At 38.6% G+C, this 21,620-nt stretch overlaps 1 protein-coding gene across 1 annotated transcript in view; it reads right to left on the bottom strand.

Annotated features, from left to right (window-relative positions):
- Positions 1–17,493, bottom strand: part of ccdc187 (coiled-coil domain containing 187) — a 33,988-nt gene extending 16,495 nt beyond the window's left edge. Inside the window, exons 1-5 of the mRNA XM_041798637.1 lie at positions 17,165–17,493; positions 15,435–15,526; positions 2,628–2,690; positions 1,429–1,567; positions 1,151–1,241 (exon numbers count right to left, since the gene is read on the bottom strand). Coding sequence (XP_041654571.1) covers positions 1,151–1,241; positions 1,429–1,567; positions 2,628–2,690; positions 15,435–15,483 — 342 coding nt within the window. The 5' untranslated portion in view covers positions 15,484–15,526; positions 17,165–17,493. The remainder of the gene's footprint in view (positions 1–1,150; positions 1,242–1,428; positions 1,568–2,627; positions 2,691–15,434; positions 15,527–17,164) is intronic.
- Between the last annotated feature and the right edge of the window lie 4,127 nt (positions 17,494–21,620).

Genomic DNA, 21,620 nt, shown 5'->3' with positions numbered 1-21,620 from the left:
ATCACCACCCTCTCTCAATCTCTGTCTTTTCTCTGCATGCAGATGTTTTTGCATTCACTGTGCCATGTCCTGTCACAATCATAAAAATGAAGGATTTTTCTGGTTTTGGAAAACAGTAGAAATATTTGAGGTGAAGTAAGGGCTGAGTCATTTTTAAATTAATTTAGACATTTGACTGTGAAAATTCTACATATTGTTGCTTCAAAGAAAATAACAGCAGCATCCTGAGTGAATAATAATGGAATCAGACAGTCATTGATGGGTGCGGATTTCTGATTCTAAAGATTTATTCCTTTGAGCTTTGGTATGCTGATAAATAACAAGTAGCTGAAGCTTTGTGTGACATCAGAACAAACCTTTGTACTCTTTTTAAGAAGCTACATATAAAATGTAAAACTTCTTCAAATAAAAGTGGTGCAACATGATATTGCACCCAAGAAATCACTCAGAACAACTGTACAACAACTGTTTTGTTGTACAGTTATGCAATGACAATAAAGCATACTGATTACGACTCTAAAGGCAGACTTGAAGAAACTGAAGACAGAAAACTGTCATGTAAACTGAAGACAGTCTCAAGGCAAACATAACTACTTCTATTAAAATATTCTGAAACAACTGGAAAATTGCTTGGGTGAACATTCTGTCTGTCACATTCATTACAGGCCAATAAGACCAACGAAGCATCACTGCTAAGGAGTAAACTACATAATGCAAGCTTGACAGGCAGTTGTTGTGACGTCTTTATGTTTCATTGGTGCCAGATGGGAAATCAAACTCTTGGAAACCAGTCAGAAGAAGAGCAACATTTTTCCAACAAGAAAAGCTTTCAGTGCAGATCGTTGATCTATGTTCACTAAAGAATTGTTGTCCAGTTCCGATAAAACTGCCATTCCCACCCTAATACCCTCAGCGGCTGCCATTGTTTACAGGATGATGATTACCAAGTAAAACCATGTCTGTTTCTACTGCCTACTTCTCCTCAATGATGCTGGTTGGTTTGGTCATTCTCTGATGGGGAACACGTGTTTCAGCTATAGCTTTGTAAAATGGACCTGCCTGATGACAATTCATGGACAGTCCACAAGCTTTGCAAGGCTCTAAACTATATGCAGACATCATCAAATCTGTTGATGCATCCTTTACTCACCTCATCATCCAGCTCTCTCCTCTGAGCCTCCTCAGCACGGCGCTGGATCTCCTCTTGAATTAATCGAGCATACTCAAAATCCTCTGCCTCTCTGTGGATTTGTCAGGGATAAAAGACTCTTGTGATTTACTGATGTCACTACCAACAAATTATCAAGAAAGTTAATAAGAATCTAAATCTTTAAAAAAGAGGATGGTTTGGGTAGACAAAGGACATAAAGACAGGGAGTATGATGTGGATACTGCATCAGTGTTGCAGTGTTTTTAGGGGTCACCTACAGCTGTCTGGAGGCTTGTCTGAGGAGGTCATTCTGCTGCATCCGTTGTGCCTCCTCCTCATCCTGCAGCCTCTTAGCAACACGGATGTCATTCTGAACTAGTTGGTTCTTTTGGATGTTGGTGGTGTAGTATTTCTCAACTGTGAGGGAGGAAAGAGAGAAGCAGTCAGACAGTAAGACAGTATTCAAAGAGCAGTAATGTGGTAATTCATTTACTTTGGTTATAACTTCTAATCAAAATTTTAAAATTTCTTGTGTGCATAATATGCAACCTTTTTCACACAGACAACCCTGAAATGTTCAGCTAAAAAGTATAACCTACTCTGAAAATTTCCAGACTTGCTTGTTTTCACTTCTCCCTCACAAAAGGAAGTTTTCCTGCAGTTTGCCTGTCAGTCTGTGGGTGGGTGTAGTGGGTAAATTTCAGGCTAAACGGAGTTTTGTGCAGGTGTAAAATGGCTTATGAATCATGAATATAACACAATGACTAGGGGTGAAAATCGCCGGGTAACTTATCATATGATTGGATATGCAGTGCACTGCCCTGCAATGATTAATATATTGAAAACAATCTTAATTACACATCACAATCAGATCTGTTTAAATGAAGAACTGAAAATAACACTAAAAAGTTCCTCTTATTCGGTCAACTAATTTCAGTTCATGCTGCCTCTCTCAGTCATAAAAAGGTGACACAGTGAGTCAAAATTGCAAGTAAAAAATGTTAAGAGTGCCCTGTTTAATAAATCATAACATCAATATTCTGAGGTTGAAACGATAACTTAATCCCGAGTTAGAACAATAATAAATTGCCGCACTGATATTTTGTCCCACCCTTTACAATGACCCTCAGTGAACTTTTGAGGTATCCTAAAAGACACCAAATACCAGGTCACTTTGTTTACTGTGAAAAGTCACAAGAACATACCACAACAACTGTTCCAGACAAAAGTGGACCACTTAAAGTACAACATTCCTATCTTAGGCTTTCCAGTTTGCTTTGTTTAACCATCAACATAGCTAGCTTTTTACCTTCAGTATGTATTTCTGCTAATGTAACATTATTACAAAAAGCTCCCAAGTCTGCTCTGTGGCCTACTTAAACAGGGTAACATCACACAAAAAAGCAGCCCACATAATATAAACTAGAACATGTGAAAGGAGTTTGCAGCTGCCATAGTAACTTAACATTGTACTTACTTTCCTGTTTCTGCAGGTTGTGTGCCAAAACTCCATCCTCCAGCACAGCAAAACACTGGCACACTGAAACAACAGAGCACAAAATCATTCTATAAAAGTGGTTCAAAGCATTCAAACATAAAAGGAACGGAAAAAGGTATTTCAGCGTGGTGATTTTTGTAGAACCAAAGCAGGGTTTTCTGACACAACTTCACCAACTTTTGAGGTGAACAGAGGATAAAAGTAAAAGAAAACAGAAAGCTGCAGCAACACTAGAACAAGCTTTTAAGACCAGGGCATTTTGGCATCAAGACAAAGTGCAAACTCCATGTAGATAGACTGTGTATGAAGTTAGAAAAAAAAATGAAAATAAAAAGTAAAAAAGTTCCAGAGGATCAGGCTGCAGACCTCTATGGTAGGGCATTTTGGGCTCATCTCTTGCAGACCTCTACAATGGGGCAACCTCGACCGTGGGGTGGGAAGTGATGAACATTACCCAAGCTGGAACCAGGATGATGTACTGAATGATCTGTATTTTCCGGTCACTGTCAGAGGTTATGGTGAGTGGCTATTTTTTCATGACATCAGAATTGCGTGAGTTAAAATCAGAAATTTACTGAGGGGGATAAACTTTAATTTAACACACAAAAAATGAGGGAAAAGCCAAAGAGGGTTAGTGTTAGGCACTAGAACCCTGAAGTTTAAGGTTAGGGTAAAGGGGAGGGGTATAAAAGTAAAAATAACACACCACAAACTAAGGAAAAACCCAACAAGGGTTAATATGTCACTTCCAACCCACGGTCAAGATTACCCCACTGTAGAAGCCTGCAATAGATGGGCCCAAAACACAGCACCATAGAGGTCTACAGCTAGATGCTTCTCAAAAAGTGTGTGAATATAGCCAACCATTTACAGTGCTGTCAAGAAGTATTTGCCCCCTTCCTGATTCCTTTTTTTGCGTATTTGTCACACTTCAAATGCTCACATCATCAAACAAATTTTAATATTAGCCAAAGCCAACACAAGTAAACACAAAATTACATTTTTAAATAATAATATTCATTTATTAAGATAAAAAAGACATCCAAATCTACCTTGCCCAATGTGAAAAGTATCTGCCCACCCTGAAAACAGTGGCGTAGGCTAAAAGATCTCAAGAAGCAACACATCATGCCACGATCTAAAGAAATTCATGAACAGATGAGAAATAAAGTCAATGACATCTATCAGTCTGGAAAGGGTTACAAAGCCATTTCTACAGGCTTCTGGGCTTTGGTGAACCATGGTGTGAGCCATTATCCACAAAAAGAGAAAACTAGGAACAGCGGTTAACCATCCCAGGAGTGCCTGGCCAACCAAAATGACTTCAAGAGCACATCGATGAGTCATCCAGGAGGTCACAAAAGAACCCAGGACAACATCTAGAGCCATTATCCACAAATGGAGAAAACTTGGAACGGTGGTGAACCTTCCCAGGAGTGGCTGGCCTACCAAAATTAGTCCAAAAGCACATTGGCAAGTCATCCAGGAGATCAGACAGGAACCCAGAACAAGCAGTGGCACAACCAATTATGTTTAGGGGGCAATTACTTTTTCACATAGACCCAAGGTAGGTTTGGATGGCTTTTTCTCCACAACATTTTGTGGTACTGCATTTGGTATCAACTTGGGTTATCTGTGGCTAATACCAAAATTGGTTTGATGATCTGAAACATTTAAGTGTGACAAATACACAAATCAAAAAAATAAATCAGAAAGGGGGGGAAAATTGTATTCCCAGCACTGTACATCTACATGCATCTAAGCAAACAGAGCAACAGCAATGGTAGGTTGTTCAAACGGTTATGTGGCTTTTAGGGAGGCAAGAGGAGAATCCAAAAGAAGGCCTTAGTGATCCACTATTTGACTTGGATATTTCTAAAACAATGGAAAAAATAGACAGATTTAGAAGTATGGTGCCATATGAGAGCCAACAAAAGCAGAGCCTTCAGATAGCTTCAAATAGCACTGCACAGGGAACTTCAAAACATATGACATGGGTGCTGCCTTTCATGATGTCTGTTTATTTTTTTCACAAAGTCAGCAAAGAGTCCTTCAAAACTATATAAAAAGAAAAGAAACCACCAACCAACTCTGGCATACACATTCCCTGTTAAATATATAAAAGGCTCTCTTAAAGTGCCCATCATAGCAGGGTACCAATGTTCCAGACAGACACGGAAGAGGCCACAATCTTACTTTCCTGCCAAAGTCAGTGAGTTCTGTTCTATGAAAAGCAATAATGTGACCTCTGTTTGTATGTTTGCACACATGCATGCAAAATTCATATATGAATCAATACAAAATACATAGTCTTTAAAGTTGCTGGTGAAAGGATCTAACAAGTTGATCATTCACAGACTGCCCAGTCACTATGAATACCAAATGAGGATGCAAAGTTTAAAAAGCACATGCAACCATTTAAACTGAAGCCTGTAAAGATGGTTCACATATATTCTGGGTGAAACTGTAAGGCTGTAAAGAAATCCAAAGGCTTTAGCTCAGAGCCCTCTGTACAACAGCTCTGTCTGCTTCTCCATACTGAGCCACTCTGCAGCAAACCGAGGCTTCCCTATCCCATGATCCTTTAATCTGGCCACCTGCTGCTCGATGTGCAGCAGATATCAGTTTCACGTCGTTTAGGCTCCCCTGCCTTGTTTGATTTTGTAAAAGCACTGAGAAAGTTATGGACTTTAAAATACACACAAGAACTGGAGATACAATTATGTGACAAATAGAAACTCTCTGATCCATACATTGGTCCTAACAGTTTTATCTGCAAACATGCTCACTGTTTACAATAGTCCTTAATGAGCCTAGGTAGTCTGCATGTGCTGAAGCTAATGTGTTTGAATGCCGTCAAACATACTCAGAAAGTTCCTTAAAAGAAAACAGACAACCTCTTTCATTAAGCTGCATTTCCATTTCCTCCATGTATGCAGTCACACAGCTCTCTCTGATCAGACAGAAACATCTTCACTATCTCCCTGATTTTTAATGAGAAACCCAGAATGGCTGTTTTCTCCCCAGAATGGTGCCTCTAAATTCCAGCAAAGCAGACAGAAAAAAGGTGTTGAAGCAGTGATTTAGCTCACTGTGGAGTGTAAAGCCTCCAGACTGAGCCAGAGGCTGGGCCTATTTAAAACACCTGTCCTGTAATAATCTTCCACTGAGCCTCTCAGGGGCCATGGAGAGGACAAGTGTGTTTATACCCTGGTAAATAATGCTTAGGTTACTCAGGTGGTCACAGTATTAGTCAACATAAATGTGATATGTTGTCTGCAGTAAACCAAAATCATTTTATACTGCTGCATAGAATATAATGTAGTCTGTTAGTATCAATGAATATGTAACAGTATGGTAGTGATTCTATTCAACTAGTGTCCTGCAAATGATACAAGATAATGCTAGGGATGTTCTATGTATGCTAAAGCACTCTAAACTTAAAACAAAAAGTAAGGTAATTTGTGTTTGGTACACTATTTCTTTGTAGTAACAATGCTTCTTGGTAATAAATCTTATACCGTTGGAGAGCCTGTTTATTACCCTTTTAAATGATGCCACATTTGTAAGGATCATGCATTTGTGAGATGAGCAGCAGAGCTGAGTATGTGGGTTGCGCCCATGAAAAATGTGCCAAATCTTCTCTGCCAATGCCAACCAGCTTATTTTGCTGTTGCTATTGACTCTTGTTTTGAGCTTCTGGTACCCCCAGGCGCTGCCAATCAGGTGCCTCATTGAATCAATGAATAAATTGTTAAACTGTCAATATGTCTTGTTTCTTCAAACTTCAATCATGCAATCCACCAAACAATGGCAGAATCAGCTGTCTGGCATTGGCAGAGAAGATTTGGCACATTTTTCATGGGCGCAACCCACATACTCAGCTCTGCTGCTCATCCCACAAATTCATGATCCTTACAAATGTGGCATCATTTAAAAGGGTAATAAACAGGCTTTCCAATGGTATAAGATTTATTACCAAGAAGCATTGTTACAACAAAGAAACAATGTACCAAACACAACTTGCCTTACTTTTTGTTTTAAGTTTACTTACAGTGCCTATGAAAAGTATTCCCCCACTTGGGTGTTTTACCTTTAATTGATTTATAAAAATCAATCATCAATATAGCTTTATTTTTGACAAAAAAAAAAATACAAAAAAGCCTTTAAAATGTCCAAGTGAGAACAGATTTCTACAAAATCATGCTAATTAAATCAAAACATTTAAAAGGTCCAATCACTGGTTAATCAGTATTCTTGGCTACCATTACACCATAAAGACAAAAGAACACCCCAAGCAACTCATAGATGAAACTCTGAGATGGAAGAGACTCTGCATACTACAACTGTTGCCTGGGTTCTTCACCAGTCAAAGCTTTATGGGAGAGTGGCAAAGAGAAAACCACTGTTGAAGAAAACTCACTAAATCTCAACTAGAGTTCCCCAACAGGCATATGGGAAACTCTATGGTCAAGTGGAAGACAGTTCTTTATTCTAGTAAGAATAAAATGGTGCTTTTTGGCCATCAGAAAAGGCGCAATGTTTAGCAGACACCAAACATTGCAAATCACCACAAATACACCATCCCCACTGTGAAGCACGTTGGTGGCAGCATCATGCTGTGGGGATGCTTCTCAAATTTTTAATCAATTATTAATTAATCTAATGAAATGATACGTTGTTGAAGCTTTATGGCTAGATAATGGAACCATGAACTTGTACATTAGGAGTACCTAGTCAACTACATTTTAACATTATTGTGACATGAGACCTAGTAAGAGACACATTTTCAAAATCTGACTTTATGGCAGTCCTGATAATTAGAATGGCCTCCTAGCTCGATTAGGCTGTTTATCTGGACTACTTTCTCCATCCGCATCTGAGGAGAATCTGTTTAATCACCAAAGTATGTCTGACCCCACTAGAGTAGGTGGCAACATGCTTCCTTTCAGGCAGTTTCTATTGGACCTTCTTAAAGTTAGCAAATGGCATATTGGCTCTGTGTTGATCAATGAAAGCATGGAAAACTTCACTGCTGGGTACATTTTTTACATACTCTTCACTTTACTTTGTTTTGGCACAAGTGTAATCCAAGCTATGCCTCATGACAGATAGAGGATCAAGGATCAAGGATATCTTTGTGACAACATGTCTTCTGCTATGCATATTTGCTGTTTGATTTCTGGTAAAAGGCTGGCAGCGAAGCTGCAGAGCATGTACAGAAAGCCAGCGTGAGACCCACACTGGAGGCCAGCATGGGTCTAATTGGGGTGATGAAAGACTTAACTGACCCCTAACTGCACTACCCAGGTGTGTTAATCTTTGAGAGATTCTACTAAATAAGACATCAGTCAGACTTACATATTTACATGTATTTTTAAAGTCTGTTGTAAGATAGACTCATAACTTTAATGGACTTTTTCTAAATGCATGTAAACCTTGACTTTTAAAAAATGATTACTGTTTTTACCCACTCTCTATTTGTTTACCTGACAGAGAAGAAGGATCTGCTTTGACAGGGTAAGATGGATAGTAAGAGAGTGCAGCCTGCTGTACTTTAGAAAGCTTATCAAATAACGAGCCAAAATGCACGCCTCCGTCCTGGGCACTTGTGTTAGAAATACTGCTTTACCCACATGGAGTTGCATACTTCCAGAGCTTCTTTAGGGTCAAAACAGGTAATATATCAATAAAATTGCCCTTTACTTTTGGGTTTGTACCAATCTGTGGATTTTTATGACTGTAACGTGCTTGGGTAATTACATCTTTAACTGGATTTGGATCATCGGGATCCTTTTGGAGCAGCGGGATGGTTTCAGTTTTATGATCAGTACAGAACAGGAGTGATTAAAATGGTAAGTTTAGAGAATACAAGTCATTGTTTGTTGGTGGTCTGATGGATGCATAGATTGTGGCAGTTGAGTTGGTTTTATCTTTGAATTGTCAGAATCATAACTTTGCAGTGATGTCTGTCATAACACTAATACACAGATTTGAAAAATAACCTGCAAGTATAGCCTAATGCAGCCTATGTAAAACTTTATCCCTATTTTCTTTATCAAACTAGTGCTAAGCTATGCTGTTCCTTTGAGATAATTATAAGATGATATTATTGGATTACAGAGCCATTAACCACAGCTACAGCAGCAGTTATGGCATTAACTGTTAACTGCCAGTCTGTATCCCTAGGAAGAACATCTTGTGTTGTGCTATAAGGAAGCACAAATAAACAACAAATAAACAAGTAAATGCTACCATTGGAGGTGCATGGTATCAGATTTTTGCCAACATCTGATGTGCCAATATTCTCAAACTCATTTTAGATGATACTGACAATAATATATACACACATTTTTTCATGTAAATAAAACTCCAAGTGCCTCCGGTGCAAAGAGGGGCTAAGACTAAAGCTGTGAGAAAAGCAGGAAAGTAGTAAGTTAGTTGTTTTCTGTTTGTGGCTGTACTCAAAATATTCCAAGCCTCCTTTAGTGTGTGGTTTCCTAGGTAACCACCTAGACCTGACGGTACACTTGTATATTTCACTAATATTTAAGGCCAGTACATGAAATATACTGCCAATATGCATGGCTGATGCATCGTCTGTAAATATCAGAAAATATTTTCCTATCTGCCAATACTGATTTTTAACGTTTTAAGCTAATATCTGATAATATCGTGCACTTCTATCTAATATGCAGTGCATTTATCACAGCTTATATGGTTATTCTAACACTGGACTATTATATTTCCAATGGAGCTACAATTATGTGCATGATAAATCAGTCCAAACTGGTGGATCATTTCAAACGTAGCAAGCCCTTTCAGAAAAATTTCATTTATCCAGTGTTTACAATTTTTTTGTTTTCTGATCCCTTTGCAAAAGAAGATTTTATGAAGAAAAGCAGGACAAGAGGACAAGCAGAGATCCTGGAGGTTTACTTACTCGCTGAAGTTTTGCGGGATGGTGGCGTGGAAGACGTAATTGAAGTTGAAGCCTCGAGATTCATTTTAAAGGCGACTGATTCAGCATATAGTTTTTACATATTTAATGACTTACTGAGAGCAGACTAAACATCAGGCGTTTGACATATCCCTGACTTAAAGCTCTGTTTGTTATCTTGAAGATAGACAGAGAAATTCTTTGATTGCTATCTGTTTGTACATGCCTTCTCTTTGGAATGAACAAGGTGCTTGTCTCTTTTATAACTGACCTACTGGAACCTTCTCTAACAATGAAATGTTGAATTTCAACATTTAGAGAATTGTCTCCTCGTTGATATAAGAATTCAAACTGAGGATTTCTCCTCTTTGTCAGAGTCTGTAAACAGGGAAGTGAAAAAGCCTAGCTCCTGAAACACTGCTGTTGTGAAATCATGTAAAATTCAACTCTAAATCCAGAACCAGAGAAAGGTTTCCTGCTGGGAGTAATTCTCTGTCTACAGGGGCTAAGAAGTCAAAGTTCACCCAAACAGAGATCACCCAGACAGCACTAAGCCATCAAAAGTGTCTGTTTACACCAGAAATGACCACATATGTCCACCCTGAGAGCTAACCCACACCAAAGACAGACATGCATTACCACTTACACCTGTCGTGCAGCTTAACAGACTATCCGCTAAACGGATCTCCCACCTGCCCTTATGCGTCCAGTCTGTCAATGAAGAGGGATTAAGTCAAAGGCCTGATTTTAATCCGACAGTTCATAACATGAATTTACTCCTAAATCCTGCTTAGAAAGCGGAACGAAAGGAAAGGAGAAAAAGATGGAGTAAAATAACAGGTCCGTCTGTGTGGGTGTGGCAGCACTGCGGGCTAACTTGTTTTTCCAAACTCCTTTAAACTACGGTCACATTACCCTTCAAGGAGGCGGGACAAGGAGGCTGTGTTGATATAACTGCTGAACAGGTTTTAGAGGGAAAGGGTGTGAGGCAGGTCCAGGCCAACTGTGTTTTCAAATATCTGGCGAGACTTCCACTGTAAGCCTCTTAATAAGGACACTGAAAGGAGCCTGTTAGGCTCGGTCTTTCCCTAAGAGGATAGGGAAACAAAGATCCAGGAGAGAGCAGAAATTAGGTATGACAACTCCCGAGTAGTGCAGCAAAAAATTCAGAACAGCAAAAACAGAAAATATTAGTGGCTAACAAATGTATCAGGGTTGTCATGATACCAGAATTTGAAGCCTTCACATGATTCTAGAAAAATCAAACGTTACTGACGACTACTCTTAGACCATGGCCGCAAACATATAAGTCCCCAGTCATCAAATATTGTTTTGGATAATCAAATTTCAAACATGATAACTTTTGCTGTAAAAGAAGTTGTGAATGTTTTTGCTTAATTTAGACAGTGTGCAGGCGTTACTCAACAACTTTTGATCTTCACCTCTGCAACTGTCTCAAGAAATAGACGTAGTTTAATCAAGTTTTCTTACTTTGTGATACTACGGGTCATTAAAGCGGTTTTCACAGCTGCACCCTTGTAGTGTTAATTTTGTCGACTAAAACTATGACTAAAAATGTTAAACAGCCTTTTTTTCCCATGACACAAACTAGACTAAGACTAACTAAACTAAAGACTAACTAAATAGATCTCTGATGACTAAAACTGACAAAAAACTAAATTTAGTTTTCCTCAAGATGACTAAAACTAGACTAAAATGTAATGAAGTTTTTGTCAGACATTCAAAATCAGTGATATTTCTCCACTGTGGGTAAATCTGTCAAAAAACAATGCAGCAGTAGCAATTCTGTCTCTCAGCTGTAGAGAGCAGGGACCCCAGGTTTGGCATGAGTGCATAGGACCCACTACCATGATTTAGTACCAGATTTAGACAAGAAAATAAATGCTTGGACTAAAAGTAAAGACTAAAATGTGAGGACTTTTTTATGGACTAAAACTAGACTAAATGTTTTGAGTTTTCATCGACTAAAACTAAAAAGGAGAGAAATGAATAAAATGTGACTATAACTAAAATGCATTTCATTTAAAGACTAAAAATAAGACTAACATTAAAAATAGCTGCCAAAATGAACACATGGACCCTTTAAATTTTCCAGAACATTTCTGGGTAACCTTCCCCTGAAATTTTCCTAACTTTTTTGTTCACACTTGGCCCACACAGCAGGAAGTTTTCCAGCAGTCTGCATGTCAGTCAATGGAAGGGTGGGTGAATGGAAAAAAATAAGGAGCAAGCAGGGATATTTCAATGGTAAAGTCAGGGTGACAAACTCTGCAGTATGCAGTCACACATGCAGCTGTACAAGGTAAAATAAGGACATTTTCAGGAATTTTGTGCAAGTGTGAACAGGTCTCTTAGACGACAAAGATTGCATTGTTTTAAAACATGTAATACAGAAAAAATCAGCTATGCAGAGATGCATCAGTTTCACATTGTTATTGGCAAATCTCTTTTGACAAATTTAACATGGCATGAATAGATCTCAGGCATGGATGTTTATCTCTTGTTTCAGATCAAGTTAGCACAGGCATTTGGCATATCTAAAGGCTGATTCAGGGAATTACTGGGCAGAAGATGTGATCTTTTGGACAAACTGTTCCATTTTCACGGTCAAAGATGAAAGAAAATGTGGCATTGTGGGGAGGTTACATCAAAAAAGTTGATGAACAAAGATCGGCATTGTCCATCGGCTATACTGTTACTTAAAACCAGTGGTTCTCAAGCTGGGGGTCAGGAGACACTAAAAGGGGGTACCAGATGCTTTCCAAAAAATAAAGAATATTTTAAAATAATTCAAAATTATATATTTTACCCATTGTTATAAAAATATATGCATAGAATTAGTTACATGTCAAGTAGTCATTTGGTATGCTCTCATCAAAGTTACATTTAAAAGATCCTAAAAAATCTAAGTCTGTACATGACTAGTCTTGAATGTGCATGGCTGTGTTAACAATGCTTGAACCACCTTCAGGGACAGTGGAAGTCCCCCGTCTCTTGCACCTTTCTTTGGGGGGTTGCAGGCTGGAAGGTTTGAGAACCCCTGTTTTAACAGCTTCGGCACAAGCCCTGATTTTTTAAATTGGTGCATCTCTAGAAAAACACAGAAGTATTAAAAACCCTGGGTATATAAAATGCTGAAAAAATTTGAAATAAGAATTTCCCACAGAATGACGCTCTACCTGTTTTTGTTTCTGTGCTTTAGATGGTTTTCATCAACAGTATGTTGAATAAAGACACTTAAAAACATGACTTGCTTTTTGAAATGTTTCACTCAGTACTGAATAATCATATCAGGTAAGGTGCATAGGCTTATCATGGATGACGTAGTGGATCGCAACTTCAGGATGTACTACAGGAGTACAGGATGATATCGGTAGCAAGAAGCTGCAGAAAAATGTGCAACTGACAGCACATGAAGCTTAATATTTAACATGAGGCACTGCACCTCTGTCAATGCATTTATAGAAGAGTTGTATGAGTGGATGTCTTTCTAAAAAACTGGTGAGCAAATATACTTTGGTAGCTTGACATATACCTGGATGGCCCACCCAAGCTGTGTCATGCTGTTGATATTTTGTTAATGAATTAAAATATATGAACAATTAAAATTATTTCAAGAAAGAAAAATTACTGACATTTGAAAACCCCTAAAAAGGTAAAGCTCAATATGTTCCCTAACAATGTCAGCAGCATTGCAGAAAACTGCAAGAGACATCAGCTGTATGGCCTGAAATGGAGCAAAAAAAGTCAAAACAAATGGAGTTTTCTTGTATTTTAGAACCACCTACTCCTTTAAAATATTCCACATTACTGGTGATCAAAACCAGAGATTACATGCAGCTAATCTTCCTTTGCTGGTGCAACAAAAATCACAAAGGTGCACAGTCTGCCTTTTAGTAAAACGGCAGAAAAACTGCAGCATGTGGGAACTGACATCAAATCAGCTAACAAAATTATGTCGATTATCTCAGGCATCCAGCACGAGGGAGCAGCCGATCAAACACCGACAGAGATATTATTCTTTCATCTTCGCAGCTACTTGGATAGTAGAAGAAGCGAGAGCCTGCCAAACAAAGAAACCGGCGAAAGGAGAAAATGACAAGGGTTCTATTTTCAGCCAAAATCCCCCACCGACCGCCCACACGCTGTCTCCCTCTCTTCTCTCTCTCCTCCTCTCTGGTCTGTTCTCTTCTCCAGCTTGCTGCTTTTTTTCGCACTAAATTTCACCACTAAGTGCCCGTTCATCCCACAGCTCTCCATGAGTGTGATATAAACTTAGGGCAGCCAGCCTATGAACTGGACCAGGCTGTCATAGAAGACAAAGAGAGGTGAGGGGCAATGGGGCTCTGGGTTGGTTGGTGAGAGTGAAATTAGGAACGGGGGGTGAGGAGGGGGAATTCCTCTGGGAGCTACATTCCCTCGGAACATCAGGCTAAATCAGGAGCGGCTAGTGGAGGGACAAAACAGGAACTGATAAGGGGGGCAGTGAAAACAAAGAAAGTTGACTTGGCTGAGACTCTCGGATGGGGAGGAAAGCGGAGGAGAAGTGGGACACGAGGAACTACAGCTCTTGAAATTGAAACATAAACATCAGCAATGGGGCATTAGGGAAACAACCATGTGCCACCAGTGAGACAGCAGCACAGCCTGATATATCTGTCTGGAAAAGTCGACGATGAGCCGTAAAAATTACACTCTATCCAGACATTTGATTTTAATTGTAGCAATTGTCTCAATGAGCAGTTTGTGGTGCTGTTACTGGCTTTGTCTGTGTCCCGGCCCTTGCTTGATTAAGCATGAAAATACAAAGCTGCACACTGTGCCCTTTGTGTACGGAAAACTAGACTGGAGTGCTGAATTATCTCCCATGATAAAAGACATGCAGACCTATTTCCATTGCGTTCATTAGTGTTGACATGCCAAAGGCTGAGTCGACGGTCAACACCCAGGCCACGGCTTAGACATTCTTACCTGGGAATGTTTTCATACTCACATGAAAGCAGCATTAGTACAGTTATGACGAATTCTTCAGACATGCATGGGAATTTGTCAGGAAAAATTTAACTTTTGTGCTTTCATTTTCACTTTTTGGGATTATGTACAAGGAAATCTTTGCCTGCATTTACTGATAAGGGCTCATTGAAAGAAAACCCCTTCATACTGTTTAACTTGCAAAAATACTTACTGGCTATACAGTTCAGCACTAGACCTTTAACAGGCAATCTTCCCTCTGTTTAGGTTCACAAATTTCCGTTGTGGAACTATTTATTTTGCATAAGCCACCAGCTGAATTTCACAATTCAAAACCAATAAACTTCACTGAAGTCTTCCTCTCGTGTGATAGTACTTCCTTCCCCAAAAATCACAAACATCCATCTCATTACTTGCCGTTATCTGCAGTGTACCCACATCAGGAGACTTGTTTGTGATGGGCTCCGTCGCTACACTGCTTCAAGAAAAGTCAAAACATATAAAAAGCCAAAGCAATAACGCAGACATGCAAGGTCAGAAGAAAAGCAGCTGGAACCTGGTGTCAAGGTCAGCTTTGCCAAGAAAGATTTAAGTTTTCACATGTCTTCTTCTACAACAGACATGCCTTAGAATTGACTCTGTTAAAGTGTCCATAGCTCAAATACTTAATCCCTGCTGGCCCCGTATCTGCTGCTCAGTAGCTGACCCTGACCTCCCTGTGGAGGGGCTACACAAATACAACTTTCCCCTGCCTGAAGAAGAAGTGAACCATGCTATGTTCTGCATACATACTATTCCAACAACAGGCTTAAAGTTTCTGTAGTTGCAGGAGGATTATGTGGGTGTGAGCTTACCTTCTTGGACACGTGGAAGGTTGGTCTGGTCAATTTCCAGCTCTGCCATCACTGCCCTTGTTCTGTCAGTGTGTCATGGTGATACAGATGACCTGACACAAGAAAAAGAGCAGTGGGAGGTTTTGTTAAATGGGACATGAAATGAAGAAGGAAGTTAAAAATGTCAAAGCTAGACAGAGACATTTGGAGTACTTTAATGTCATTTGGTTACTCAGGATTATCACTTTGCAATATCTTGTGTTTACAATGCAACTTATGTTACTTTGATGAGCTGCATGGTAATTAAAAAGTGTTAAAAAAAACGTTTCTCAAGCTATTTTAAATCCTAAAAGGATGCGAGACTTAGGTTTAGGATCTATTTCATACAACAGTAATATCCGATATGTCAATATTAACTGATTTATTTTCGCTGATACTGATATTCAAATGTGGTTTTCAGATCTAAAACCGAAGTCCTTTGAACACACTTTAAGGTTTAAAGAATGAGGATGAATAAAGAAAAATAATTCAACTGACTTAGGTCTGTTGGTTCCACCTAAAACTCCACTTATTTATTTGTATATACAGCCAGAATTTACAGTCGATAAATGCTAAGTATCGAATGTAAATAACGGCAGAAAGTTTGATATCTGCTGATACTGATATCCATCCGATAATATTGTACATCCCTAGAAACTAATTAAAGTGAGAAAACCTGTTGTGTTTTCCCAAGAAAAGGAGATAAAACATTTAGAGCTTGAGGAAATGACCAAAGTATACTTGTTATCATGGAAAAAAGTCAATACAAATGCATATCTGCTTAAACCCCCCTACATCTCAGTCTTGATGGCAGTTTCTACTAAGCATACCTTCGCAACTAGGGCTGAATAATGTGGGAAAATAATCTAATATAAGGTTATTTTTTCCGTTTCTTCATCTTATAGATTTCTTATCAAGCAGACAATAAGTCATTCTTCATTACGGCCCACACAGTTTAGTATTGGAAAAAGATATTGTGATTATTATGACTCACTGCAAGCAGGATTTTCTACAACTATCCAGGAAAACTGGCACTTAAATGTTTGCATAATGATTAGAGCATCTCAGCTGCATAGAAAGTACTACACTGATATTCTGAAACACATTTTTGCAATTTGAAAAGTGCAGTAGGACGTATTGTGATTCAATATAAATTTTGCTAAATTGTCCAACCCTATTCAGACCCACTAAAAACAGCTCCATGACCCACGTTTGGGTCCCGATCCACCAGTTGAGAACCACTGTTCTAAGCTGAACTACATTTGCAACCTTAAGGAACCAAAACGTTACCAATGTCTTTGTGCAACTTAAGACATCGTACTTGCAATTTTCATGCTTGAAAACAAGACACAAGTATTGAATGACTTCTATTTTTGTTGTGTTGTATATCTAAACAAAAGTATCGATACAGTTTATCACTTGAATCTAAGTTTAAAGTTGTGGTAATGTGACAAACCTATGTTAAACTGCTATTGTTTGTCTCTGTGATATTCAAGGAGCTAAAATTTGTTTCTAAGAAACCAAGGTAATTATATTACCAACTGGCACCAACCTAGTTGGCACGTGAGGTAGCCTACTGCTGTTAGCACAAACCCATAAACTAGAGTCGACATAAGGTAAAAGAGTACAGGCCAACTGCTCGTTAACCAAAGTATAAAACAGACAGTAATTAGCTAGTCTCTGAGCCAAAGAGTCTTTGTTTTGTGGCCTACCTGTTCGCAGCACGCTGCCCACACAGGCTCCACTGTTGTGTATGTACACAGCCTGATATTCAACAAGTACCAAACATGACAGCCAAGTGTCAACTTTAGAGTCGCTCCGTCGCACTCTCCCTCTTTCCCTCCCTCTCCTCTGTCTTTTTTTTCTTTCTGTCTCTACAAATTATCCAAAATGTCACGAACGTGCTTGACCGTTTCTAACGCCTCTTCTCTTGGTGTGAATACTAAGCGAAACCGACGGTTTGTTGTTCATCAATGAAACAAAGCCCCGTCGACTCGGGATGGGAAGCCAGGGCGGACAAACTTAGCCCACAGTCTGTCGCTCCGGCTGCTTCTTCACAGCTCCTGTTCGCCAGCACACAGTGGGGGCGGTTAACGGCTGCTGCCTTCACGTGCCTCTTCAAGCTCAGACATATCCCTGCCAAAACTGAATCACGACCTACAATGTGCGAAAGCGAAAACGTTGCCTTATTCGACCAAAAAAAAGGAGTCTAAACAACAGCTCAGACATATTTCAAGAGGCGACGTACACAGCTTAGAACAAATCGGGTCTTAAAGCTGGCAAGTAAGGTAAAAGATGCGCAGAAACAAAGGTCAAAAGGTTAAATTTAGGATTAAACGGGTTGGAGGCTGTTGCATAACTCTTGAATCGCCAGAAAACACCAACATTAAAGGCTTTCACCTTCAGTAAGCGATACTCATCCTACACAACATACAACAACTATAATATCAAACTGGCCCACGCTCTTGCTTACAGAGTTGCAATATTTCTAACGATCCATGAAGGCAGCACTCACCCAGCTGAAATTTCCATCCACTTAGTTTGGAGCTGAATTTTCCAAAGTAAAAGTGTTGCACGGTCTGCTATATAGATCTATATAATTAGGGGAAAGTTATGGAAGCCCATGTGTGCCATTTAAAAAAGAACTACGAATGAAAAATTAAAATCTTAAATTGAAATTCTGAGAAAAAAGTCATACTTATAATATGAAAACTGGAAATATGAAGTAGAAAGTCGATGAAAAGTCGAAATGCTGATAAAAAAGTAAAAATTATTAGATTACAAGTAAAAAATTATGAGAAAGTAAGTCATGATTATGAGATTAAATATTCCGGGATTAAATATTATGACTTATCTCGTGATTTTTACCTTTAACGAGATCGACCATAAGGGGTATACAGGTGAGTGTGCTCTGAGGCAAATGTGCAAAAATTTGCAGCTACAGTATCAAAAAATGGGCAAAAACAAGTTGCAAAAAATAAGTTAAAAGTGGCAAAACTGGGCAAAAAGTGGGATTAAAAGAGACAACAATGGGTAACCGAGGCAAAAAAAAGGCAGATACAATGGTAAAAAGTGGCTAAAAGTGGCAATCTTGATGAAAAGTGTCAAACAAGGGAAAATAATGGCAAATAATGGTTAAAGGTAGCAGCAATGGTTTCCATAGGCAAACATGGGCAAAAAGTGTCAAAATGGCAAAAAACTGATAGCCAAAGTAATGAAATTGAATTGAAAGAGGGAACAATGGGTGGACACAGTGATGAAAAGTTGCTAAAAAGTGGCAAGAATGAGCAATTTAAACATTATAACCCCAATAACAGCTCGACACATATTTTAGCTCAAAGTGAGGTAACTGTCAGCCAGGAAGCTAGCACCAGTGCTAATGAACCAACACACGTGTATTTCTACCATCAATAAATCAGATCTGGGGATTTTTTTTCCCTGAATTTGACTCTTTATCAAATCATTTCATATTCATTTTCAATTATTACTTTCTCATGTTTTAGTCTAGCTGTCTATTGACTTTTGTCACTTTTATTTTTTATTTTATTTTTCTTTTTAAATGGCAGAAATGGGCTTCCTTAGCATTGAGTAAAATGGTTCATGGGGCAAACTTCTCAGTTTGTGAACATTTTTGGCAAACATTTTAAAGAAACATGAGCCCCTTTTCACTAATCCCACTACATTTTTGCTTAATTAAAAGTGGGTTTGATAGTTTTTTACTCCGATAGCAGTAAATGCCATATCTCCAGTGTGCATTTTATTGACTTTTTGGTATAAATGTTCTGCTCTTTTCAGTTTATACAGCTGTGCAGAAAACCCTCCTTGTTCCACATCATAAGGGAAACATAAATGTGTTATTTCAGATCAGAAAAGGGCTGACCTCAAATAAATGCCTTGTAAATGTTAACAAGGACCAGAATTTAAAGGCTATTTCAGATTTTGAAGGCTATATGCTGCGTGACAGTCATTTTACACCCTGACAGACCAAATAAACCCATAAAATGTATTTAGGGTATTGATCCAATGAAGAATAGTGCTCTCTTAGGTTACAAACTGGTTTCAAAATAAAAATAAATAAAAGAGGATCTAAGAAGACTTCTCAAGAAGATTATTTTCTTCTTTAGATCCACGTTGAAGTGTCTAACATGTGTTTAAGATCTGTGATCTAAGACATAACGTTGCCCCCTGCTGGTTGGAACCAAACTATATCATCACACCTCCATGAGGTCAAGTGTTACCAAGTCAGAACAACGTGTCAGGTCACATAGCTGGAAATGTTTGATACATGGACTCTGTTTGTATTGGCGTGGTTTAAGATGCGATTCTATTAATAGAACATTTTAATCACTAATCTCCAGCCAGTCATAAAACAAAAATCACTGTGTCATCTGAAATACATCTGGCGTGTCCATGTGCTCTTTCAGTGCTAGAGTGAATGACATGGTAAATATTCTACTGTAATAAGCTTGATAAAAGGTATTTAATGGTTCATAAGTAAGATTTTTCATATTTTCTACTGTGCATTCATCTGACAGATGTAACTGCATATATTGAGATAATTTTTCCTGGCAAAACAAATAATACACTCACACAATGGATTGTGTTGCTGTGTTTTAAACCGCCCACAGGTGAGAACTAATCAAACAAAGCACCAGTGTGGCTGATGCATCGAACAACAGTCATGTACTGCTTTAATGTTGGAGACAGAGGGACAATAATACAGGACTGGGCTCTGTTTTTCTGCTCTATTTTTTTAGTCTAATAAAATGTTCTTTAATGCACATACCTGTGTAAAATTGTATTCAGCAATCCAGAAGCACATTCTATCAGTAGTGAGATATTTTCCAATCAAGATCTTTCTAAGTTTGTACTTTTAAAAGGAATTATTGATTCACAGTGTTAGGGATTGGTTGATGTATTGTAACTGTGCTATTAATAAAGATTCTATGAAAAAATGTCATGTTAGACCAAGTTTTAGGGTTTAAGGTGTATCTGTGCATTCATTTGTTCTTACTTTCAGCTATTTTTATGCCACACTTGCAGAGATTTTCTAAACACTTTGCATAAAGGCACTCAAGGATGAACTGAAGAGATTTCATAGGTCAAATGTCAAGGTCATTGAGTGCCATGTTCATCCCTGGCTTTGAACAATATATACTCGGAGGGATTTTCTTCAACCTTTGCATAATTGTCCACTCTGACTCAAGGATGAACTGACAAGAGTTTGGAGGTCAAAAATCAACACAGTTGCACTCCACATTGATTTTTGCCACTTTGAGCCACTTTGCCACTTCTTGAACTCTGTTCACCACTTTTCTGCACGCTTTTGCCCCCTTTCAACCCATTATTCCAACTATTAACCCTTCTTCAGCACCTTTAATGCCAACTCTTATCAATTCTAACTTCATTTCACTAATTGTTGTGGCCATTTACGCTACTTGTCATCCCCTTTCACCACTTTTCTGCCTGTTTTGACACATTTAACCCATCTTTGCCATCTTTAAAACCCTTTTTGCACTTTTTTTTGTCACTTTCAACCTGTTTTTGCATCTTTTGGCCCGGCCATAATTAACCCCTATTCACCACATCTTATGCCCATTTTTGCCAATTTGAACTGCATGCCACTATTTGTTTGGGCCATTTTTTGCCTCTCCAAACCCATTTCGGCCACTTGTTACCCTGTTTCATCACTTTTTCTGCCTGTTTTTGACACTTTCAAGTCACTTTGCTACTTTTTAAACCTATTTCACCACTTGTTTTTCCACTTTCGACTTGTTTTTGCATCTTTTAACCCAGGCACTATTAACCCCTATCCACTACATCTTATGCTCATTTTTTCCAAATTTAGCAGCATTTGACTATTTGTTGTGTCTGTTTTGCCAACTCAAACCCATTCTGGCCAATTTCCACCACTTTTTCTGCCTGTTTTTGACACTTTCTGCTTATTGATTTGTCACTGTTAACCCATTGTAATTATGTTTTAAGAAATGCTGGTAACATTTTGAAGAGGGCTCTTTACAACGTCATGAATTGATAGAAAACATTTTTTGCCTTGATAAGAGTGGTTTTAATTCAAGTAAAAAAATAAAACAAGTTTATGATAGCTTAACTTGACAATGGACTATGATTTTGCTGACCTTCAGGGGCCCCAGAACGCTCTCCCCTTTA

The sequence above is a fragment of the Cheilinus undulatus genome, linkage group 11 (assembly GCF_018320785.1).
Source record: "Cheilinus undulatus linkage group 11, ASM1832078v1, whole genome shotgun sequence".
NCBI classification, from domain to species: Eukaryota; Metazoa; Chordata; class Actinopteri; order Labriformes; family Labridae; genus Cheilinus; species Cheilinus undulatus.
Note: the sequence above shows the minus strand (reverse complement) of the source record. Positions and strands in the feature narration are given on the sequence as shown.